The sequence below is a fragment of the Coffea arabica genome, chromosome 9e (genome assembly GCF_036785885.1).
Source record: "Coffea arabica cultivar ET-39 chromosome 9e, Coffea Arabica ET-39 HiFi, whole genome shotgun sequence".
Taxonomy (NCBI): domain Eukaryota; kingdom Viridiplantae; phylum Streptophyta; class Magnoliopsida; order Gentianales; family Rubiaceae; genus Coffea; species Coffea arabica.
The window spans coordinates 1,292,645-1,312,652 of record NC_092327.1 but is presented as its reverse complement, the minus strand read 5'-3'; the positions used below and the strand labels follow the sequence as shown (position 1 = coordinate 1,312,652).

The window sequence follows — 20,008 nt, the reverse complement described above, 5'->3', positions numbered from 1 at the left end:
TATTCTCATCCCCCTTCTGACCCCACCAATACCTTGCCATCTCAGTACATATTTCCTTACACAAAGCCTTTGGTAGCAAGCAGGCAGACATCACATAGGTAGGCAGTGCCATGATCACAGCCTTCAATAGAACTTCTTTCCCAGCTGGACTTAACAGTTTCTCCTTCCATCCCTTCAGCCTAGCTATTGTTTTTTGCCTAATATAGTCAAACACTTGTCTCTTAGACCTCCCAATGACCAAAGGCAGTCCAAGGTACTTACTCTGTGTCACCCTCCTCATTCCCTGCAATTCTCTTAACACCCCATCTATCTGCCCATGGTTCACATTCCCACTGAACATCACTGATGACTTTTCCATGTTAATCAGTTGACCAGAAGCTTCCTTATATATATCCAAAATTCTCCTCAGCTTGCATGCCTCTTCTCCATTTGCCTTGCAGAGAATGAGTGAATCATCTGCAAAAAAAAGGTGAGATAACCTGGGAGCTCCCCGAGCCACCCTCATTCCTGACAACAGACCCTGTAAGTTAGCTTGTCTGATCAAGGAAGACAGTCCCTCAGCACAAATCAGAAACAAAAAAGGGGACAAGGGGTCCCCTTGTCTCAAACCTCTGGTAGGCTTGATAAAACCCACTTTTTCCCCATTAATGTTCACAGAATACGTAACACTAGTTACACATTCCATAATCAATTGAATCCACTTAGGACAGAAACCCATCCTCTGCATCATCTTAGCCAGAAACATCCATTCTACTCTATCATAAGCTTTGGACATGTCTAATTTGATAGCCATATAACCCTCCCTCCCTGTTCTCTTAATCCACAATATTTTGGTCAAAATAAGTCTAGCTCCCAAAATTTTTTATTTTAGGCAAATTGAGGACAACTAATGGAGATGAAACAATGACTAATAGTTAATATCAATTGACTCTGCACTTTTAGTCCCTAATGTTTGATTGTGAATCATTTATACATCACTAAATAGTGATATTAAGTAGTGATATTAAGAGTTGTAGCATGAATTGAGATACACATTAGGGTAAAATAGCATTAAATGGATAATAAAAATTCTAATTATGCTTCTTTTTCTTATTATTTTTAATTTTATTTCATTTACTCATGCTAATAATATATCATATGTTTCTTTTCTTTTCATTTGCATAGTTAGTCATAAATTTGGTATAACGTATGCATATTATTGTTTCCCACCATTAATTAAAACACTTTATATTAGCATAACATGATCATAGTCTAAATACCTTATCTTTGTTAAATAAGTTATAATTGGATGATAATATACCTATAACAAATAAAACATAAAGTAGTGGAAGAAAATGAGAATTCTAGTTTTATAATCTAAGTTTATTATAGTTACTATAAAAATTGGTTGCATGGCTTGTGTGCATAGGTTTCAAATTCTTGTAGTAAGCCATTATAAACTTATAAAAACTAGTGAAGGTAAGCATCAATATGAAGTAGTTTTAGGCATTCTTAAGAAAGCTATTTTTTATTTTTTGTTTTTCTTTCCTGCTAATTAGAAAACTAATGTTCCACTATTGTAGTTTTAAAGTATTTATTTTAATATCTATGTCTATTGATAATCATTTAGTGGTGCATATAATATGTATAAAATGCCAACTTAATTTCAAACTCAATTGATAACAAATTAAAATGCAAAAAAAAAAAAGATCAACTTAATTTAAAAAAAGTATGTATTCCTTATACTTTAAAGTGATATTTAATTAAGTTTTTAATTATCATTATAAATAAAAATAATAAAATTCATTATCAATTAATTATTAATAGTGAGAAATAATATATATATATATATAATATAAATTTGAGACTAACTATATAAAAGGAAAAATATGATATATTATTAGCATGAATAAATGAAATAAAAATGGAAAAAAGAAGAAAAAGAAGTTTGACAGACTAGAATTTTTATTATCCATTGAATACTATTTACATTCTAATTTGCATCTCAACACATCCTAAAACCCTTAATACCACTATTTATAAATTAGGGAAGCTTTATGATTGAAAATCAAAATATTGCATTGACGATGTTGACGGTTAGTCATTATTCTATTTTTGTTATTTGTCCTAAGTTTGCCTAAAATCACAAATTTTGGGAACTAAATTTATTTTAACTGAAACATTGAGAATCAAATTTGCAATAAAAATTTTCCAATAAAAATTTGTTCCTTTCTATTTTAATACTTGTCTTGATTAACTGTACCAAAATATGGCTTTTGCAACAACTTGCTCGACTTCCGGTTACTTGGAGTTTTAAAACTTGGAAGCGTGATTTCTTCGGAAAAAAAAAAACTGTAGAAAATAGTGTACTAAAATCTCCGCCGCTCTTTAACTAGACCTCATTTCCTAACCGTAGATCATCCATACTAAACTTTTTTCAACTTAATAATCCCCCAAAACCCTAGCTGCGACCAAGCCTACCTGGCTATTATATAAGCCTCAAACAACCCTTTCCATTCCAAACCTGGGCGGCTCCGCAGAACCCTAATCCACAGTAAGCCCTCAATCTTCGGCGGCCGCTGCCGCTTTTTTCTTATTCTTCCCCGCGCTGCGCTGTTCTTTACAGACGCTTATAGATAGATTGCTGATTGTGATTTGTGTGTGGAATGTGCAGGTTAAGGCGGGAAAAGGTAAGAAGAATCAGCAGCGATGGCGGTACCTTTGCTTTCGAAGAAGATAGTGAAGAAGAGGGTCAAGAAGTTCAAGCGACCCCAGAGCGACCGAAAAATCTCCGTCAAGGTATATCACCGTGATTCACTTGAAAAAATTGTGCTTTTTAATTTAATTTTTTTTTTACAATTTAGGAAACACACTATTTAAGGCATTTGCAGATTGATGTTTATTTTAGTGTTTTGTTTGCGAAATGGGAAAATGATTGTGGAAGCTTTAAAGAAAATAATAAGAAATGTAGAGGAACTAAGTTGGAATCTTCGATATTAGGTTCAGATTTTGTTTTGTGTTTTTAGTTTTGTGTTTTTTGTAATTAGTAAGAGGGTATATTATTTTTCTGTTGTGATTGGTAGTAGTTTGAATTATTTGGAGGTATTGAGGAATATGATGATGTATATTGTCGCCCCAGTCTTACTTGCATCTTGAGATGCAAATTGGTGATTGACATATTCTATATCTGATTCCTTTTCTGTATAATTATTTACATTTTTTTAAATTGTCAAATTTGGTCTTTGGGTTATTTTTAATAGGGTCTCATATTGCAATGAAATTTGCTTGATGGAGATATGCAACGAGGTGTGATGATGCTTATCCACCTATTCTGCATTCTGAATGATGAATTATCATACATGCACTACCATCTGATCTCTGTTGTATATCTCATTTTGTGATGTCATTTCTAGAGTTACCTTTTTTTGGTGCGTTTTGGGGAGGTTTAGTTATTCTAATGATGACTTTTGGATGGTAACCAGCTAGCTAATGTGATATTGGCCAGCAAAAGAATTAGGGCATGTTATTTCTGTCAAAAAGTCCAATTATCCATTCTATTATCCGTTTTTTTTTATTATGTGATTCTACGCAATCTATGATGACGGTCATTAGTATTACTGATTTAACTGTGATTATCACAAACATTTTCACCATCTTTCGGCTGAGATTGCGTTTAAGGTTATTTTTTTTTATTTTCATTTTTTGAATTCTATGTGTACTTGTATCAACTGTTGCATTCCCAAATTGGGATGTTTGCCCGTGGTATCTAATGTCCAGACTTTTATTGGTTGCTGGATGTTTCGTTTTGAGGGCAGAAATTAATCTAGAAAACAGGTCTTGCGACACAGTTAGCTTCAAACATGATAAGCTTTCTGTTACTATATCCCTGCTTACATCTTCACATATCATGATGTGTTTTAGTGATGCTAGTTATTATATTCAAGATGTTTATTTTGTTGAATTAGTAACTGGGAGAAATTATTATGGCTTCTTTTTTAATGTGGTATGAACTTGCATATCGAAAATCCTGTTTTAACCTTTAAGTAGACGCCATTGTGTTGACTGTAACCTTTGGGATTTGGGTGGAAGGTAGAAGCAGAATTGTTGTCTCTTAAACTAATGCACGTCATCTCTTGCCCCTCAATTTCCAAAAATAAAACACATACTGCAGTTTTACATGTTTTTGCAATGTTTCACTCTAGAGCACTGCTTGCTGATCATGAACTATTGTTCTATGACAGACCAATTGGCGCAGGCCTAAGGGTATTGACTCTCGGGTCAGGAGAAAGTTCAAGGGATGCACTTTGATGCCCAATATTGGGTATGGATCTGATAAGAAGACTCGCCATTATCTTCCCAATGGTTTTAAGAAGTTTGTTGTGCACAATGTCAGTGAGCTTGAGTTATTGATGATGCACAACAGGTAATAATGCATTCAACCTAAGTCAAACTGTCTCTTATTTTTCTATACTTGGAACTTTGGACTTATATTTTTGTATGGAGTTTGGTTCATCTTGATGGTTTGTCTTCTGAACATCTATTGTTTATGTTACCCAGGACTTACTGTGCTGAGATTGCACACAACGTGTCCACAAAGAAGAGAAAAGAGATAGTGGAGCGTGCAGCTCAGCTAGATGTTGTTGTTACTAACAAGCTTGCTAGGCTGCGGAGCCAGGAGGATGAATGAGCTTTTTGGCTTTCATGCGCTGAACTTGGTTCATTTTGATTATCATGCCTTTTTGTTTACGCTATCCCTTGTTAGTAACATTGTAATTTTGACAGATGAGATGGTTTAGAGCGTTCTATAATGTCTCATGCATACAGATATACAATATGGTTAGTGCATTTATTTTTATGTAGTAAAGTGATTTTGTCTTCTTAAGTTGATATCCTTGGGATTTTTCCTGAAGTCCGTTTGGTAAGTTTAGTCGCAGGATGTGGCTGGGGCCTAGTTACTTTCAGATTTTGTTACTGGTTATATGTTGACGTTTGTGTTTCAGCAACACGAGAATGATGATGGCAAGGACTTGTTCCTACGGGCAATGGAAACCTAGCGTTGCTGGAAAAAGTGAAACAAGCAGATTTTTTTCGATGTTTTTCTTTTTTGATGCGTCACCGGGAAATGTTTTCCAAACCATATCAACTAACTGTAACACGGAATTCGGTATTACTCGTAATACTGTGTAGGTAAGAGGAATAATTGGTAACTATTTGTAATAGATTTGTATATTACAAGGTTTGATCACTACATGTTGGCAAAATTGACATTTTCTGCAAATATAGAAAGTATCTCATCAGGTAGGTGCATAATAACAAAGATTTATGATAACATAATAACAGAGATTTATTTCATACGCAATATGAATAAGATGGTTTATGACTGGAATTAGTCATATGACCATTCGGAAACTAACATATGGAACATGCATGTGGATGGTTTATGACTGGAATTAGTCATATTTCTTTTGTCAGTAACGATACATTTGTATAACTTACTCTATCCTAATCTAGGGAGGAGGGGGAGCCCAAGGAGACTGGAATTAGTCATATGACCATTCGGAAACTAACAAATGGAACATGCATGTGGAGTTGCTGCAGAACCGTGTAATCATTAGAAAGCTAACATAAAACAAGCACATGAAGCGTATGAATGGTGCTGAACCATATAACCGTTTGAGAACTAGCGTACAAGCACTTGAATTTAGTGCAGAACCACAGAGTCCGAATTTAGTGCAGAGCCACGGAGTCCGTTCAGCCAGAAGGCCAGAATTACACTATTGGAGGCTATCACACACATTCTGGATTGAGCTAAATGTGCAAAGTGAACAAGCACCTTAAATGGGTAGTTCGATTGGTTCCGTGGTTTGATAATTACGTAGGCAATTCCGTGTGTTAACTCAATGTGTATCTTTGGGGTAAGGTTTTACAAAACCTTATTTCGTTGTGTATCTTTAGAGCAAGACTCTACAAAATTTTAGGGGATTAGTCTGGTCAAAAGATACTCCTAAGTGAAAAAAAAAAGCACCTTAAATTAGTGCAGAACCATAGAATCTGAAAAGCTCAATCAGAAACACACTCCACGGAGACTATCACGCAACACTGAGGATTGAACTAAATGTGCAAGTTGTAAAGGGATTGAACCCCGTTAGGACTGCACCTTATGTGTTGCTGGGTAGCTAATAAGACGAGTTGGTTTCTTTAAGAACATGTTTCGATCGACTTGAGTGCTGGTATAGTTGTATTGTGTGCGATGTGATCTAGTTATTATGCATCTTTAAGTTTTTGATGTACAATCATATTACAATGTTGTACTAGATGTATCTGAAGTACTTAAATTTGGATTACACGATTGTGAATTTTTCAGTATTAGCTGATTCTCCTTTTATTTGTTAATAACGTGTTACTATTATCATCTGATCAACTATTTTTATTAATCACCTACTTATTAATGTAAACATTTTACTTAATAAAGAACATCAATTCAATATTCTGATATTTCACTTAATAAAGAACATACATTCAATACTTAAGATCTGGGCGAACGAGGCTCTGCCACTGATAAAAACCCTCTTCTTTCCTTCAATATTTATCTTGTCAATCCTCTATATTTCAGGGAATTTTCTCCCTCAAACGGTATAGGACACGAATTTCTATTTCATTTTGGCTTTTGTCTTAGTTCTTGCTTTCCATTTTGTCTCAGCATTTTTTTCTTTTCTTTTATTTTTTTTGGGTGCTGTGATGCAATAGCGTTTCTGAGCTGAACTAAATTTAGTGAAATTTTCGCTTCTATTCTGCTGATTTTATGCAGCTTCTGCTGATTCTTATCAAAATTCTTAACCTTTCATTTTTTATGGTTCTTATTTCTGTTTTTGCCTTTATGCTGCTGATTTTAACCGGATAGGGGGAAAGACACTAAGAATCATCTCCTGATTACTGGGCTGACCTCAGGATTGGTGTTTCTACATTTACACTATTTTTTGGTTTATAGATTTTCATGTGATTTTAGTCTTCTTTACTATTTTTGCTTTGTTTTTGTGTACATTTTTTTAATTACAAGTTAGTAATAATTGCAAAAAAGGGATTGTTTTCCAATGAGAATGGTTGAGAAAATTCATAAGAAACACATAAATTCTTTTCTCTGCAGTGTATTTTTTTCCTTTTTTATTTTCCAATTTAGGGCTATCTACGCTTGTAATTCACAGTAAACCTAAAGAATCGTATGAAATCCCAATCAAACTTCAAATAATCCCTCAATGAACCATTCAAAATCTGACTTAACTGACTGCTGCTCAGACCTACTTAAGACGTATGTTGTTCACGCACAAGAAACCATTTTTGTCTGAGTGCAAAATTTTCTTTCAACCAATATTCTTTTCAAGCCCCAGTTTCATCCTTGTAAATTAAGTTGTTAACATCACCTGAAAATTAGTCATCAGTTTATATAAGGATGATGAAGATGTTTTCTTCTTCGCAACTTTTTACAAAAGTGTCAAACGCACAAATGATCATATGACTCAACCTTTACCAACTGAACAACAATGATTATTCCATTATCTTCATCTAAAATGAACGTCTTAAGCTTCTCACATATCGCTGCGGAAAATGTCTAAAAAACCCATGCAAAGAAATTAGCACCCTCACAAAAATACATCACTACCCTATAATTGTTCATGCCAAGGAATAATGCCAGTAATCTCAAGGCTTTCTTCAATCCATAGTTCTGTCAAAAGGGTCAAGGGATATGACTAATATGATCAAGGATCTTTTAGTCAACGAGTTTGAAAAATACACTGACAAGCTACAAGACTTCCGATGTTTCAAGTCATTTTTGTGACTGTTACTGAATATACATTAATGTTTCTTCTAGTAAATCCCACAAATTCTCACCCCAAGCTTGTGTAGAGAGATGAGCTTCTTTGGGTTGTACTCTTGCATCATTAATTGGCTAAGTCCAGTTCAACAGATCGAGCACGTTGTTTAGATTTGATGGCAATAAGCAAGACATTTATGATGAAACAAGATGGTGGTTATGCTTAGCTTCGAAAGAAGTAACCTGATCTCTGCCATGCTGGAACAGCTGGATGATTATATGACTGGAGATCCGTTCAAGTTTCCTTGCTTGGTTTCTTCACCAGAAAATCCCTCAATCTTTACTTGTAGCCTTCTTTCCAACAACGCATTTACATTTGTTTGGATTGTGATTTTTCACAGAAAAATTTTTACGTTTTCCATTAACACATTTTCTAATTACCTTTTTATTTCACATACATCAAATCGCTACGGTACTTTTTTTCTGCAAAAACTCCTGAAAATAGCAATCCGAACGGGGACTATCATGTATTTTCTTGCTTCGTATTATTTTTGAATACTAAAATTAACAGCTGCAGCATAGCTTCATAGCAAGTATGTGCATCTTTGAATCGAGTCAAAGTCCACTCCCAGATTTCAGTTGGAAAAGATGAGCTAGCCTGTCAGATGGCAATGTAATTGTTCCCCATTTCCTTTGGGGAACTTTCCATAAACCTAAAGAAATTAATAGTTACAAGATATACAAGTAAATAGAAGAGCACTATAGGTATTCTGACAATTCTTCTGGTCTCTTATACCTTATGCTTCTTCTCTAAATTCTTCTAGTCTATTTCTCTTGATATCCAAGCTTAATTTAATACGATTGCATATAATATCATCATCGAGGCCATAATGTTGTTCTTTTCATTTGAAAATGCATCAAAAGTACAGATGATCAACTTAAAAGCCAAGAGAAGAAGGCAAGAAAATGGAAATCTACGTATCAGATCCTTTAAAGCTATGTTACTCTTTCTAATCTCTTTAAACTATCTCCTTGAGTGTCTTCCAATCATCAGTCAACTAACCATATAGTGAAAATTTTTTGCCAGAGAAGATATTCCCTTTGTAGATGTCAAACCAAAATAAATTACGCAAAAAGCTCACTATCCAAGAAATATTGACCAAGATTAGTGATCAATTTAAGAAGGAAATTCCATCTTGGAAGTTCAGTAACAGTAACAAGTCAAAAGCTATTTGAGAGGCAATATAAAGAAGGGAAACGTAATGAATCAGTGGTAATCATACTATGATTCTCCAACAGTTATAGAAGAAAATTGTAACAACTCAAATCTCCAAATGCAATGCCTTATCAAAATAAAGAGACCATCAATCTATGGTAGTCTACTTTCCAGGGAAAAAACAGCTATCAATTTCAGAAAGAGAACTCCTGACAATGGCAGTATATACAGTAAATCGAAGAAGATGACCTATCTCTCTATCTTCTTTATGGTTTCCCTCCGCTTTGCTTTACACACACACTAGATTAAAACTAAATAATGGATCAATCGTTTGATTAACATCTTATACCAACAATGAAATTTAATGCAATTACTAGCTATCAAGTTCGAACATGAGCTCTCTGATGCTTTATTTTTTCATTCAAACAAATAATCAATGACTTCTTGGCAAACTAAAACATTGTGGCAGAATTGCTATCCTCAAATTCTTCTATCTTATTTTCTTCTTCATTTGAATTACAAGCCCACAACAAATAAACTTTCTACAAATAAGAGATATACCTGTTATATTGGTGAAATCAATTGAGACATATTTTTCTCCTTCTTTGTCTTCTTCTTCTTATCCTGTGTGACCTTGGCTTTTTAGTCAGACGTGAAAGTTTAGGGCCAAAAGCCAATCTGTCTTCCTCCACATTTTCCAATCAATTATGTATTAAAATAGGATGGAAATGTCAAAGGATGCTATTGATCTTCAGCTAATTGGATTTTGATATGCTTTTCAGTGATATGATAATCGTGGAGAGATGGAGACTTTACTAAGCAACCTTAACCACAGCTACCCAACCAAAGTTAACTATCAGGGCCAACCAAAAATCACATAAGCTATTGATATTGGCAAAGTACACATGTCAACAACAATGAAAGCCTATACTTAGGAGAACTGGAGGTAATTTGTATGGAGAGGAGCTTAATCTTGTCTTGATCATACTACCAGTAGTCCCTGCAGGAACATAACCCATCCCTGAAATGATGAAAGCGAGTAGAATCTCGAAGAATGATTTCACGATTAGCAATTATTGCTATTACCTTGATGGCAGAGTGGCAATCCTCACACACACGTAGATTCTTCATTACTGTTATAGCACTTCTCTCCTCACTGTCAATGAGTGCAAAGCAAATAGCAAGCCTCTCACTATGATATGACAAGATTGATTCTTTTTGTTCATCCTCCACATCATGTAAAGCCAACCTTCGATCAGGGACATACCCATACTCCTTCAACTTTTCCCCTAACCACTCTAACTTTTGATATATTTTGCTGCTCAGAGGATGTGACTTATCACCAGACACAAATATGTGTCGCACACCTTTTTGAGTCACCCAACTGCATCCAGGCTGTTTAATCGTTCTCCTTTTTTTCATTTGCACCCTAGTTCTTGCAACATCCTCCCATCTACCAGCATAAGCATACATGTTGGACAACAATACATAAGCAGAGCTACAATCTGGATCTAAAGAGAAAACATCTTTTGCGACTCTTTCAGCTAAATCTAAATTACAATCTTTCCTGCAACCATTTAGGAGAGAAAGCCACATTGACAAATTTGGTCTCATGGGCATGTTTCTTATCAAATTCTCTGCTTCTTCCAATTCTCCACACCGGCAGAGTACATCCAACATACAAGCATAGTGCTCAAGCTTCACCTCCATGGTTTTGTGTTGCCGTAGATAATCAAAGAAATATCTTCCTTTCTGAAGCATACCACTATGGCTACAAGCTGAGAGCAAACCTGTGAATGTAATATCATCAGGGCACACTCGTGCACGTACCATTTGGCCAAAAAAGGTGAGTGCCCACTTACCACATCCGTGTTGTGCGCATCCAACAATAATGGTATTCCATGATACTATGTTTTTGTCTGAAATCTCCTTGAATATGACTATCCCGTCCTTTAAATTTCCACATTTAGAATACAATACAGCTAGAGAATTACCCACAAAAGCATCAGTGTTCAATCCAAGCTTGACTGCTGCACCATGCATTTCTTTACCCTGATCAACATCTTCCATTTCAGAACAACAATTTAAAGCACTTGTTAAAGAAGATTGATTTGGAAGAACCCCATTTCTGTACATGGACACCACAACATTCAATGCCTCTTCATACATGCTGTTCATACCATATCCCGTCAAAAGGGATGTCCATACAGCTACATTCATGTGCAGCTTCTCATTAAATACTTTAAGAGAATCATCCATTTTCTTGCAATTAGCATAAAAAGTGACAAGAGAAGCACTGACATATGCATCCAAAAGGCATCCCAACTTCAATATGTACCCATGCACTTGAACACCTAGATATAAGTCTAACATATTTGCACAAGCTGTAATTACGCTGGAAAAAGTACTGGAAGAGGGCACAATCCCAAACCCCACCATCTTTGCAAACATCAACAGAGCCTCATCAGTCCTCCCATGCTGATCAAGCCCACTAATCATCGAGGTCCATGATATGACATTCCTAGAAGGCATCATATTGAATAACTTCATCGCATCGTCCACTCTTCCATTTGCAAAATACCCATAGATCATTGCATTCCATGCTGCTACATCCCTCACAGGCATCCCCAAAAACAACCTCTCAGCCTCTTCAACTAGTCCAACTTTTAACAATCCGCTCATCGAAGTAGTCCAGGAAATCACATTCCTCTCAGGCATTGCATCAAACAGTGTCAAACCCATCTCAACTTCCCCACAATCGAAACACCCCTTCATCATTAAATTCCATGTTACTATGTCTTTCACAGGGATTTCATCAAACAGTTCCAATGCTTCATCGAATCTACGATTTTCCAAATACCCAGATAACATCCTAGTGCATAAGTACACATCTGGTGTTATAATTTTATCAAAAATTGCTCTTGCTTCATCGAGTTTTCCGTTTTTTATGCGATAATGCAGGACTGAATTACAACTGGGAGCACTTAATGTAGAGTATTTTGCAAAGCGCAACAAAGATTTGAAGGGCTTTATGAGAAGAATTGGGACAAAATTTCTTTGGATGGTTGATGATCTTGACATATAGTTTAACTTTTGAAATAAGGCGCGAAGAAACAGCATATCGATTCATTGGCTTAGCCGTTAGATAGTTAACATTAGATTATGGTAAAAAACAGCAACTAGGCCCGCTATGACTTGTGTCTTCGGGGGACTACAAATTGCATTTTACATATTTAATCCTTTAATTTTGCCTATGCTTCTTTTTTCCCCTGCCTATTTTACATTATTGAATTTCTTGATTTTCACCTCGAGGAAGAAGAGGATTGCAAGATAATCCTAGAGAGAGAAAGGGAAACAATAAAGTGCATCTTCTTTTAATTTTTTTTTCAACTTAACCTACATATATTTTCACTATTATCAGTTAGTCTCTCAACCTCTTAACTTATTTTGATGGCAAAAACTTAGGTAGATCTGGTCTTGTAGATCATGTAATCCAAATTTTATCATACCATCAATTCTTGAGTTGGCGAGATAATGTGGCAAAATTTAGATTACAAAATCTATATAGATCGGGTCTACCCAAAAGTTTGCCTATTTTGATAGAACCAACCCCAAATTTCAAATTCTCACAAATTTAATTGCTAAAGAATGGGTTAGTGGGATGTAGGTACTACAGTGCACATCAAGAATAATGTTCGAAAGAGATGCATCTAAACTTTGGGGTAATAAATAACTAAAAAACCTTTTAGCACCAAACTTTAGGGTAATAATACTTTTTCCCCTGAACCAAAATAAAATGTATACTTTCCCTCTTGAATTTCAATGAGTTTGTTTGGATAGAGAGTATTTGGTTTGCAAAATTTATTCTCACAAATCCCAATCACCTTTTTATCTTCCCAATCACCTTTTTATCTCACATACATCACATCATAAAAAGTGCTACAGTAACTGGATCAAATAAATCATCCAAATAAATTCTTATCCAAACAAACTCAATGTTTTTGGGGTTTTCTTTTAAACGGTGTTTAAAACTGTGTATAATAAAATGCAAATTTTGCTCCTTATATTCAAGGACACATGATCCCCCAAACTTTAGGGGCAGTAATAGTTTATTCCCCAAAATCAAATTGATATTATACACTTCGACCACAAATGTCAGTAACTTAGAATTTTCCTATTCTTAATTCATGCATGACTTAACATACCACAGCGTGTAATTTGGTTAATATGATTCATGACCATATAACTTAATTTATAATTTGTTTTTGTCAATTGCAAAGAGATGCTTAACACCTATTTCTTTCACAACTATGTAATCCCCAAAATCATTAGACTCTGACTCAAGAATTATGAGATTTGTCCTTAGATTTTCATTGCATTGCATTCCATTCGACGGGGAATCATTTTTTCTCTTCAATCTGAATATTGTGCTGCACATGTATTCAAATCTTTTGGTGGACTATGGAAAAATGATTACAAGTGATTGCTTTTTACAGGTTCAAAACAGTTAATTTTCTTCAGGCATATATACATATACATATAGGCACATACACTCAATGATTGCTCATTAAATCTGTTCTTTAAGTGCTTGAGTTCTTGCTTTTGACAGTTTGAAGACACATGGAAAGTATCAATTATCCAATTTCAAAGGTTAAGCACTAGGAATATTCTTTGCTTACTAGCATTTCTTTACTCCTTTTGGGGAATACAAAATATACCGAATCCCTGGTGTTAATAATTTTCAATCCTGACAAACTTAAACTTTTGCATTTTAAAATTTTTGAGCCACCTAATGTATTCATTAAAGATTGCAAAAGGGGATGGAGAGAATAAAGTTTTCCTCACAGATAGAATTAATAAGACCAAACTAAAAGTCCCTGATCAAACAAGGGATCGGAACTTAGGTTCCTTTCCTTGAGCATGAAGCATTTCCTTTACAACCCCACGAAAGCCCTTTTTTGCAATTCAGCCTTAGAAGAAAGGAACCAAGTTCTTCTAAGACATTAACCACTTATAAGACCCCAAGAACTTGCAAGAAACACATGTAGGTGTAAAGAACTTTGTAGAAAAATACAATTTTCTGCCCCCAGCACCAGACTAGCTCAGATAGCCATTTTTCCAGAATGGCTGTTGAGGCAATGAGACCTGTCGCCGGACTCCTACTAGCTCTTAATTTCTGCATGTACGTCATAATTTTGGGCATTGGTGGCTGGTCTTTGAATAGAGCCATTGATCATGGTTTCGTCATTGGTTAGTATACATCCGAATTTACCTTATTTATAGTAGTGATACTAAAAACAAAAATTTATGGAATTTTTTTTTGGTAAAATTCTTTTTGGATATATGGTAATGAATTCTACGGAGGATTATTTTTGCAGGTGCCGGATTTGACTTACCAGCCCACTTTTCACCTATATACTTCCCCATGGGAAATGCAGCCACTGGATTTCTTGTGCTGTTTTCCTTGATTGCTGGTGTTGTAGGAGTAGCATCTATCATAACTGGAGTAAACCATCTTCGTTTCTGGGACATTGATAGCTTGCCCGCTGCTGCTTCTGCTGCCACAATTGCCTGGAGTCTAACGCTTCTGGCCATGGGGTAATTTCTTTAACCACAGTAGTACATTTCACTGCTAGGGGGTGATCAAATTTGAAATATTCATTTCTTTCAATTTTCTTTTTTTTTAATAAATAAAAGCATATCTTCATTAGGATAGTTGATTGAAAAATAGAAATATCATAGAATTCCACGTTTTTGGACCATTCACTGACATGAAAATAAATGCATCGATTTTTCCAGCGTTGCTTGTAAAGAGATTGAACTACGCATCAGGAATGCCCGTCTGGTTAGTATTCCACATGCATTATATTTCTTTTGGTAAAATTTGGAAATGGAACGAAATTCATGTCGAAAATAAATTTCTTTCTTTCTCAGAGAACTATGGAAGCATTCTTGATCATTCTCTCAGCCACTCAACTCTTGTACATTGCTGCCATTCATGCTGCGTCAACAAGAAGACGAGTCTAATCAAAACCCCTGTTCCAGTGTGTGATCTGCGTGTTTTGGTGTTTGAATTTTTTTTTTTTTGAAAATTTTTTAATCAATTTGTTTGTACAAATTTAGCCTCAAGACTGGCAGTTTCTTTCATAAGCCCTGCGGATTTGATTCAATTTGTTTGATACATATATTGTGGATGAAAAAAAGTATGATTGCTTAATACTAAATTAGCTTCACTGTCTTATAAGCATCTGAGAAGTTAATTTGAAAAAAAAAAAAAAAAAAAAGCAAGAGAACATCACTAAAAATCTGCAGTAACAAATTTTATAGGCCAATATATGAAAAATCTATGCCGTATATATACATTATTCAAGGGAAAAAATTTGCCTTGCCATATTCAAGATCAAAAACCACCTCAATGAAGTAGTATGATAAGCCATCATGACATTTAAACAATGTTGTGAACAGATCAAAGTTAAAATTAAATAATTCTTGATTTGGATTTTTCTTCATTTACTCGTCTATTTGTCTACATCCAAACAACTAAACGTTAAACAAGATTATCCAATGAATGAAAATATAAACTATAATTTACGATTTGTTTGGATTGTAAGTTATTTGAGATATTTTTACTGTAGTACTTTTTGTGATGTGATGTATGTGAGATAAAAAGGTGTATTGAAAATTGTAATGATGATATAAACAAATATATTTGGGAAAATAATCAGCTGTCCAAACAAAAAGTCATTTTAATTGGATTAGAGTAATTTGCCAGGTTTTGCATAGGCAAAATTTGGATGGCCTAGATGTAGTGAAAACTCTGAAAATTTCGGAATTGCTTTGATCGAATTGTGAAACATTATCCACTGGACTAAAGTTGCAAGTCGCCTACCACTTAGGAGTACCTAAGATTTGGAAAACGCGTCATGATTCTAATCAGAATAAAGAATCTTACATTTATTTCTGCCGAAATTAATGTTAAAAGAGGGTAAAATTATTCACAGTCATGATCAGATGATTAGCATGTTTGAATAAGTATGGGAATAAAACCAACATGTATATCTATTGGATTAATTAGTTGTGGTTAAGTTTACATGGAAAAATTATAATTATGAATTTCCTTTAGATTATCAAGCTCTAACACCTTTAGAAAGCGTATTAGTGTCTCAAAGATCTACTTCAACTGGGTAAAAACATTAACTAGATGAGTCTGGGATTGGAAGCTCAAGGCCACCCTACTCCTCTCCCCTTAGTTGTGATTAAGTTTATGTACAAAATTACAATGACTATCTGGCCAATAATAATGATTTTACTTGAGACTTGTCTAACCATAACACCTTTAGAAGGCATATTGTTGTCCAGAAAACCAAAAATAGAAGAGGAATCTAACAAGATCAAAATGTAACATCTATTTGTGGCCTTGAGGTTCAACTCTCAAGCCCACCTCTTTCTTTCCCTCCACTATAGTTTGGAGTCTTCCTTTTTTCTTTTTTTGGTATAGAAGGGAAAGGATTGAATTTAAGAAGCGTAGAAGGGAAAGAGGGGATTTGAATAAAGTATTATTCTATTAGTGGGGGCATATAACTCCAAATCATTATCATCTTACCTCTTGTTTATCCTGAGATAACTCTTATCACTTTTCACCCAATGAGATTATTTTATTTCCCATATGGGGGATTGATTTAGTTAGGTGAAATGTATTATCTCATATATAAAATGCAATCAAACATGGGATATCATAGGATTAATAATTCAATCTCGTGTCATCCCATAAACCAAATGAATCCTAAAAAAAGAAGAAATTTGGTGAACATATTAATTTGGTGAAAATTTGTGCTATTTAATCAATTATAGAAAATTCTCAATTTAGTCATGTGGATTTTGTTAGTCGAACAATGGAAGCCTTAATGGTTAATGCTACCATATTTGTCGGATTACAAATTTTTTCTTATAAAGTGACATCTATGTTAGTTTGAAATAGATCTAATAACTTTTTAACGAGTAGCTATTGCATAATTCTTGAATAGATGTGAGAATTTAATTAATTTGAAGAAGGAATTGTAAATAAGTGTGCATGTACACAAACTACAAGTAAAGATATTCGATAATCAATCAACATAGAAAGATTGATTAGTGAAGATTTATTGCTTATTTAAAGCTACCCAGTAAAACTGAAGTACATAATATAATCCATATGCTCTCAAATCCTCCCCACCCTACAACACCCCAAAATTTTTGTTAGATGCTATGAATGACAACATTGAGCCCTGATTTGTAAATAAGCGAAATATAGGAATCAATCAACAAATTTTATCTTGACTAATAAAAATGCTACAAATAAGATTGTGGTACTCACTAATTCTACATTATATATAATTTAAATAAGATTTTTTTTAGGGGGGGGGGGGGGGGGGGGGGCTTTATTTGTGCAATTGGCAATACTTCATTGATCAAAGACCAACTTCTCATGCGATTCTTATTTAACCGATGTATGGTAATAATCAAATTATAAATGAATGAAGATTAGGTACTGGAGATTTACACTTATCCAAAGCCAGTCAGTAATTTTGAAGTACAACAAAATTGGCCAATCATTAGGAAAGATAGCATTGCAAGAATTCTTTCCAAATTCGTCTTCATCAGAAAAAGGAAAGAAAAAAAAAACTTTCAATTTATTCACCTCAATTCTAAGCAAATTTGTCAGATTATGGTTCGTGATCATATCTTCCAAAGCTCAATAAACACGACCTATTAATTAAGGAGATCATGACGAGACGAGAGTCAAGAAAGAAGTATCGCTCAAGAACCAAAAACGTCATCCAGAAAATACCTTCTCAATCACTTGGCCCTGATGATGACGAGATGAACAAAGGGTTGCAGAAGCAGGTTTCCGGTCAAGAATTTAAGCAAGAATTGCTTTGTCACTCATAGGATGCAAACGAATCGAGCTGCTCGCGAGGTTGGTCAACATTCGACGAGCTCGAGTGGCTTGTTTATAACACGAGTCGAGTTTGAGCCATCTGTACGAAAGCTCGAGCGGCTCGCGAACTGCTCGCAAGTCATACGAAATTACATAAATATCCCTACTTATATATATATATACATAGTATTAACGCGATAAACTGAAATTTAAACGTACTATTTACAAAAGGTGGTCTGCCCTCCAGGACTCTTGTTTCTAGGGCTTATGAATGCAATATAAGAAAATAAAACAATGGTTAGTTTAATAAACAACACATAACAGATTGGATCAACAAAATAATACATAAATATAAGATAAAAAAGAAAAAGAGAGGGGGTAAAATCCCTCCCCTTGTGTCTAGTGTTCTTGATAGGGTATATGAAAGCTCTATCTTAGGTGATTTCTAAATGGATGCATGAGGTTGGGCTCACTAATGCATCTAAACTCGATAAAGTTTCAGATTCCCAAACCTTCAGACAAAAGGGCGAAGGGTCCTCAATTCCAAAGTTTTTAGTGGGTGGCTCGAGTGACCCCTTTGACATTACTACGTGCATGTCGTGCCACGGTCACATGTTCAAGTGGATCGATCCTAATCCTAACAGGGAGGAGTGGTGTGATAACCACTAAAAGAAAATAAGATAAAAGGTTAAAAATAATAACGTATGCACGTATGAAGTGCTCATTTGAGGGGAAGGAGTAATACCCTTAAACATGCATGAAGGCTCTATGGTAATGTCGCTCCCCATCCCCAAATGCTAAGTGCGATATAAATAAGTAAATAAACAAAAGTAAATAGATAAACCATTTATCACATACACAAAAAATGAGGAACGAATACTAGTGTGAAATGTAAAACATTCTGAAAAAAAGAAAAATGCAACCTAAAACATTCAAATATGATAAATGAAAGGGTTAGAAAGATAAAAAAACAACTAAACCAAGTGCTTGGACTCTCTAGCGTCCCCAGTAGAGTCGCCAAGTTGTTGCGCCCTATTTTTCGCGATGGAAAAAAAATATTATTACAAAAGATTTGGTTTTATTTAAAATAAGTGAAAAGAATATGTGAAAAGGGACCTAAAATGAGACTTTAAAAAATGCGACAGTTTGGATCCAAAAATTTAGTCAAAAGGATTTTAAAGAAAATAGGAGTCGCCACTTGGTATTGAGTTTGAGTGTACCAAGTCACCCCAAAAAATATTTTTTAACAAAAATAAAATAAAATAAAACTCCTTTCGACAACTACAGGTCTTTGAAAAACAAGAGAAAATAGGTTCGGAAGTCACAGTCGAAGAAAGGGAAGGCAAAGATTTGATTAACTCAAACTTAAGGCATCCTTTCAACTTAGTCTAAGTTAGTTGCGAGATTTAGTCAAAATTTTCCTAATCTAGCTCTTAATTCTATCACATTTGGATGTTTTCTACATGAATGCAAATCTAAATTTATAAAATATCGAAAGGGACAAAATATCCATTCAAGGGTTTAATTGATACCAATCGCATTGATAGCGAAGCCCAAATAATTCCTTGAAGGGGTCACGAGCATGCATAAATTGAATTCAAAGAAAAGAAAAGAAACTTAAATTATATATCTAGATATAAGTGCGCAAAGAATAGAAAAGCAACATAATAGATACGGGAGACAAAATCTCGTGACCTAATTTTCTTATACAGGGATTAATGGGTATTTAAACTAAAGAATTATAATCACCCATTTCCCATGTTCAAAGAATAATTCTCCTAACATGAGCAAGCAAATGAAATAGCTGAAATGAGATACAATTCTAAATGATATGATTAACACATATAGAGGGTAGGGGATAATATAATAGGAAATATCATGCAAATGAGAAAAATCTTAAAATAAAAATATACATGAAAATGTAATGGATATCATACAAAAGATGAATCTAATGCATGAACCATCTACGGGTCTCGCGTTGGACTAGCCCATTTCTAAAAAAAATCTTTACTAGCATTGGACTAGCAAGTAAATAGAGGGAGAAACCACAACTAGCATTGGACTAGTGTAGTGACGTCATGCATTC

General features: G+C 34.6%; 3 protein-coding genes and 3 non-coding genes across 7 annotated transcripts; 5 read left to right on the top strand and 1 right to left on the bottom strand.

Annotated features, from left to right (window-relative positions):
* The first annotated feature begins 2,393 nt into the window (after positions 1–2,393).
* LOC113710738 (large ribosomal subunit protein eL32z) lies at positions 2,394–4,866 on the top strand. Its single transcript, XM_027233856.2, has 4 exons — positions 2,394–2,533; positions 2,654–2,778; positions 4,221–4,402; positions 4,537–4,866. The coding sequence occupies exons 2-4, from the start codon at positions 2,689–2,691 to the stop codon at positions 4,664–4,666; spliced, it is 402 nt and encodes a 133-aa protein (XP_027089657.1). The 5' UTR covers positions 2,394–2,533; positions 2,654–2,688; the 3' UTR covers positions 4,667–4,866.
* On the top strand, positions 3,090–3,173 carry LOC113710777 (small nucleolar RNA U31b). The gene has a single exon (XR_003452962.1). It is a non-coding gene; the product is annotated as a small nucleolar RNA U31b (small nucleolar RNA).
* LOC113710766 (small nucleolar RNA Z195/SNORD33/SNORD32 family) lies at positions 3,281–3,360 on the top strand. The gene has a single exon (XR_003452952.1). It is a non-coding gene; the product is annotated as a small nucleolar RNA Z195/SNORD33/SNORD32 family (small nucleolar RNA).
* Positions 3,567–3,651, top strand: LOC113710767 (small nucleolar RNA Z196/R39/R59 family). The gene has a single exon (XR_003452953.1). It is a non-coding gene; the product is annotated as a small nucleolar RNA Z196/R39/R59 family (small nucleolar RNA).
* A 4,522-nt stretch (positions 4,867–9,388) lies between the features above and the next one.
* LOC113709660 (pentatricopeptide repeat-containing protein At5g46460, mitochondrial-like) lies at positions 9,389–12,194 on the bottom strand. Of its 2 annotated transcripts, none has more exons than XM_072066561.1 (2): positions 10,092–12,194; positions 9,389–10,005 (listed from the first exon to the last, which is right to left on the bottom strand). In XM_072066561.1, exons 1-2 carry the CDS (start codon positions 12,123–12,125, stop codon positions 9,988–9,990), a joined length of 2,052 nt encoding a protein of 683 aa, XP_071922662.1. In that variant the 5' UTR covers positions 12,126–12,194; the 3' UTR covers positions 9,389–9,987. The 2 variants fall into 2 exon arrangements, with proteins under 2 accessions (XP_071922662.1, XP_027088284.1); XM_027232483.2 differs by having other exon boundaries at positions 9,389–10,795; positions 10,868–12,194.
* A 1,743-nt stretch (positions 12,195–13,937) lies between these two features.
* Positions 13,938–15,229, top strand: LOC113710573 (membrane protein PM19L). Its single transcript, XM_027233659.2, has 4 exons — positions 13,938–14,255; positions 14,384–14,603; positions 14,805–14,850; positions 14,940–15,229. Exons 1-4 carry the CDS (start codon positions 14,129–14,131, stop codon positions 15,030–15,032), a joined length of 486 nt encoding a protein of 161 aa, XP_027089460.1. The 5' UTR covers positions 13,938–14,128; the 3' UTR covers positions 15,033–15,229.
* Positions 15,230–20,008: the final 4,779 nt, after the last annotated feature.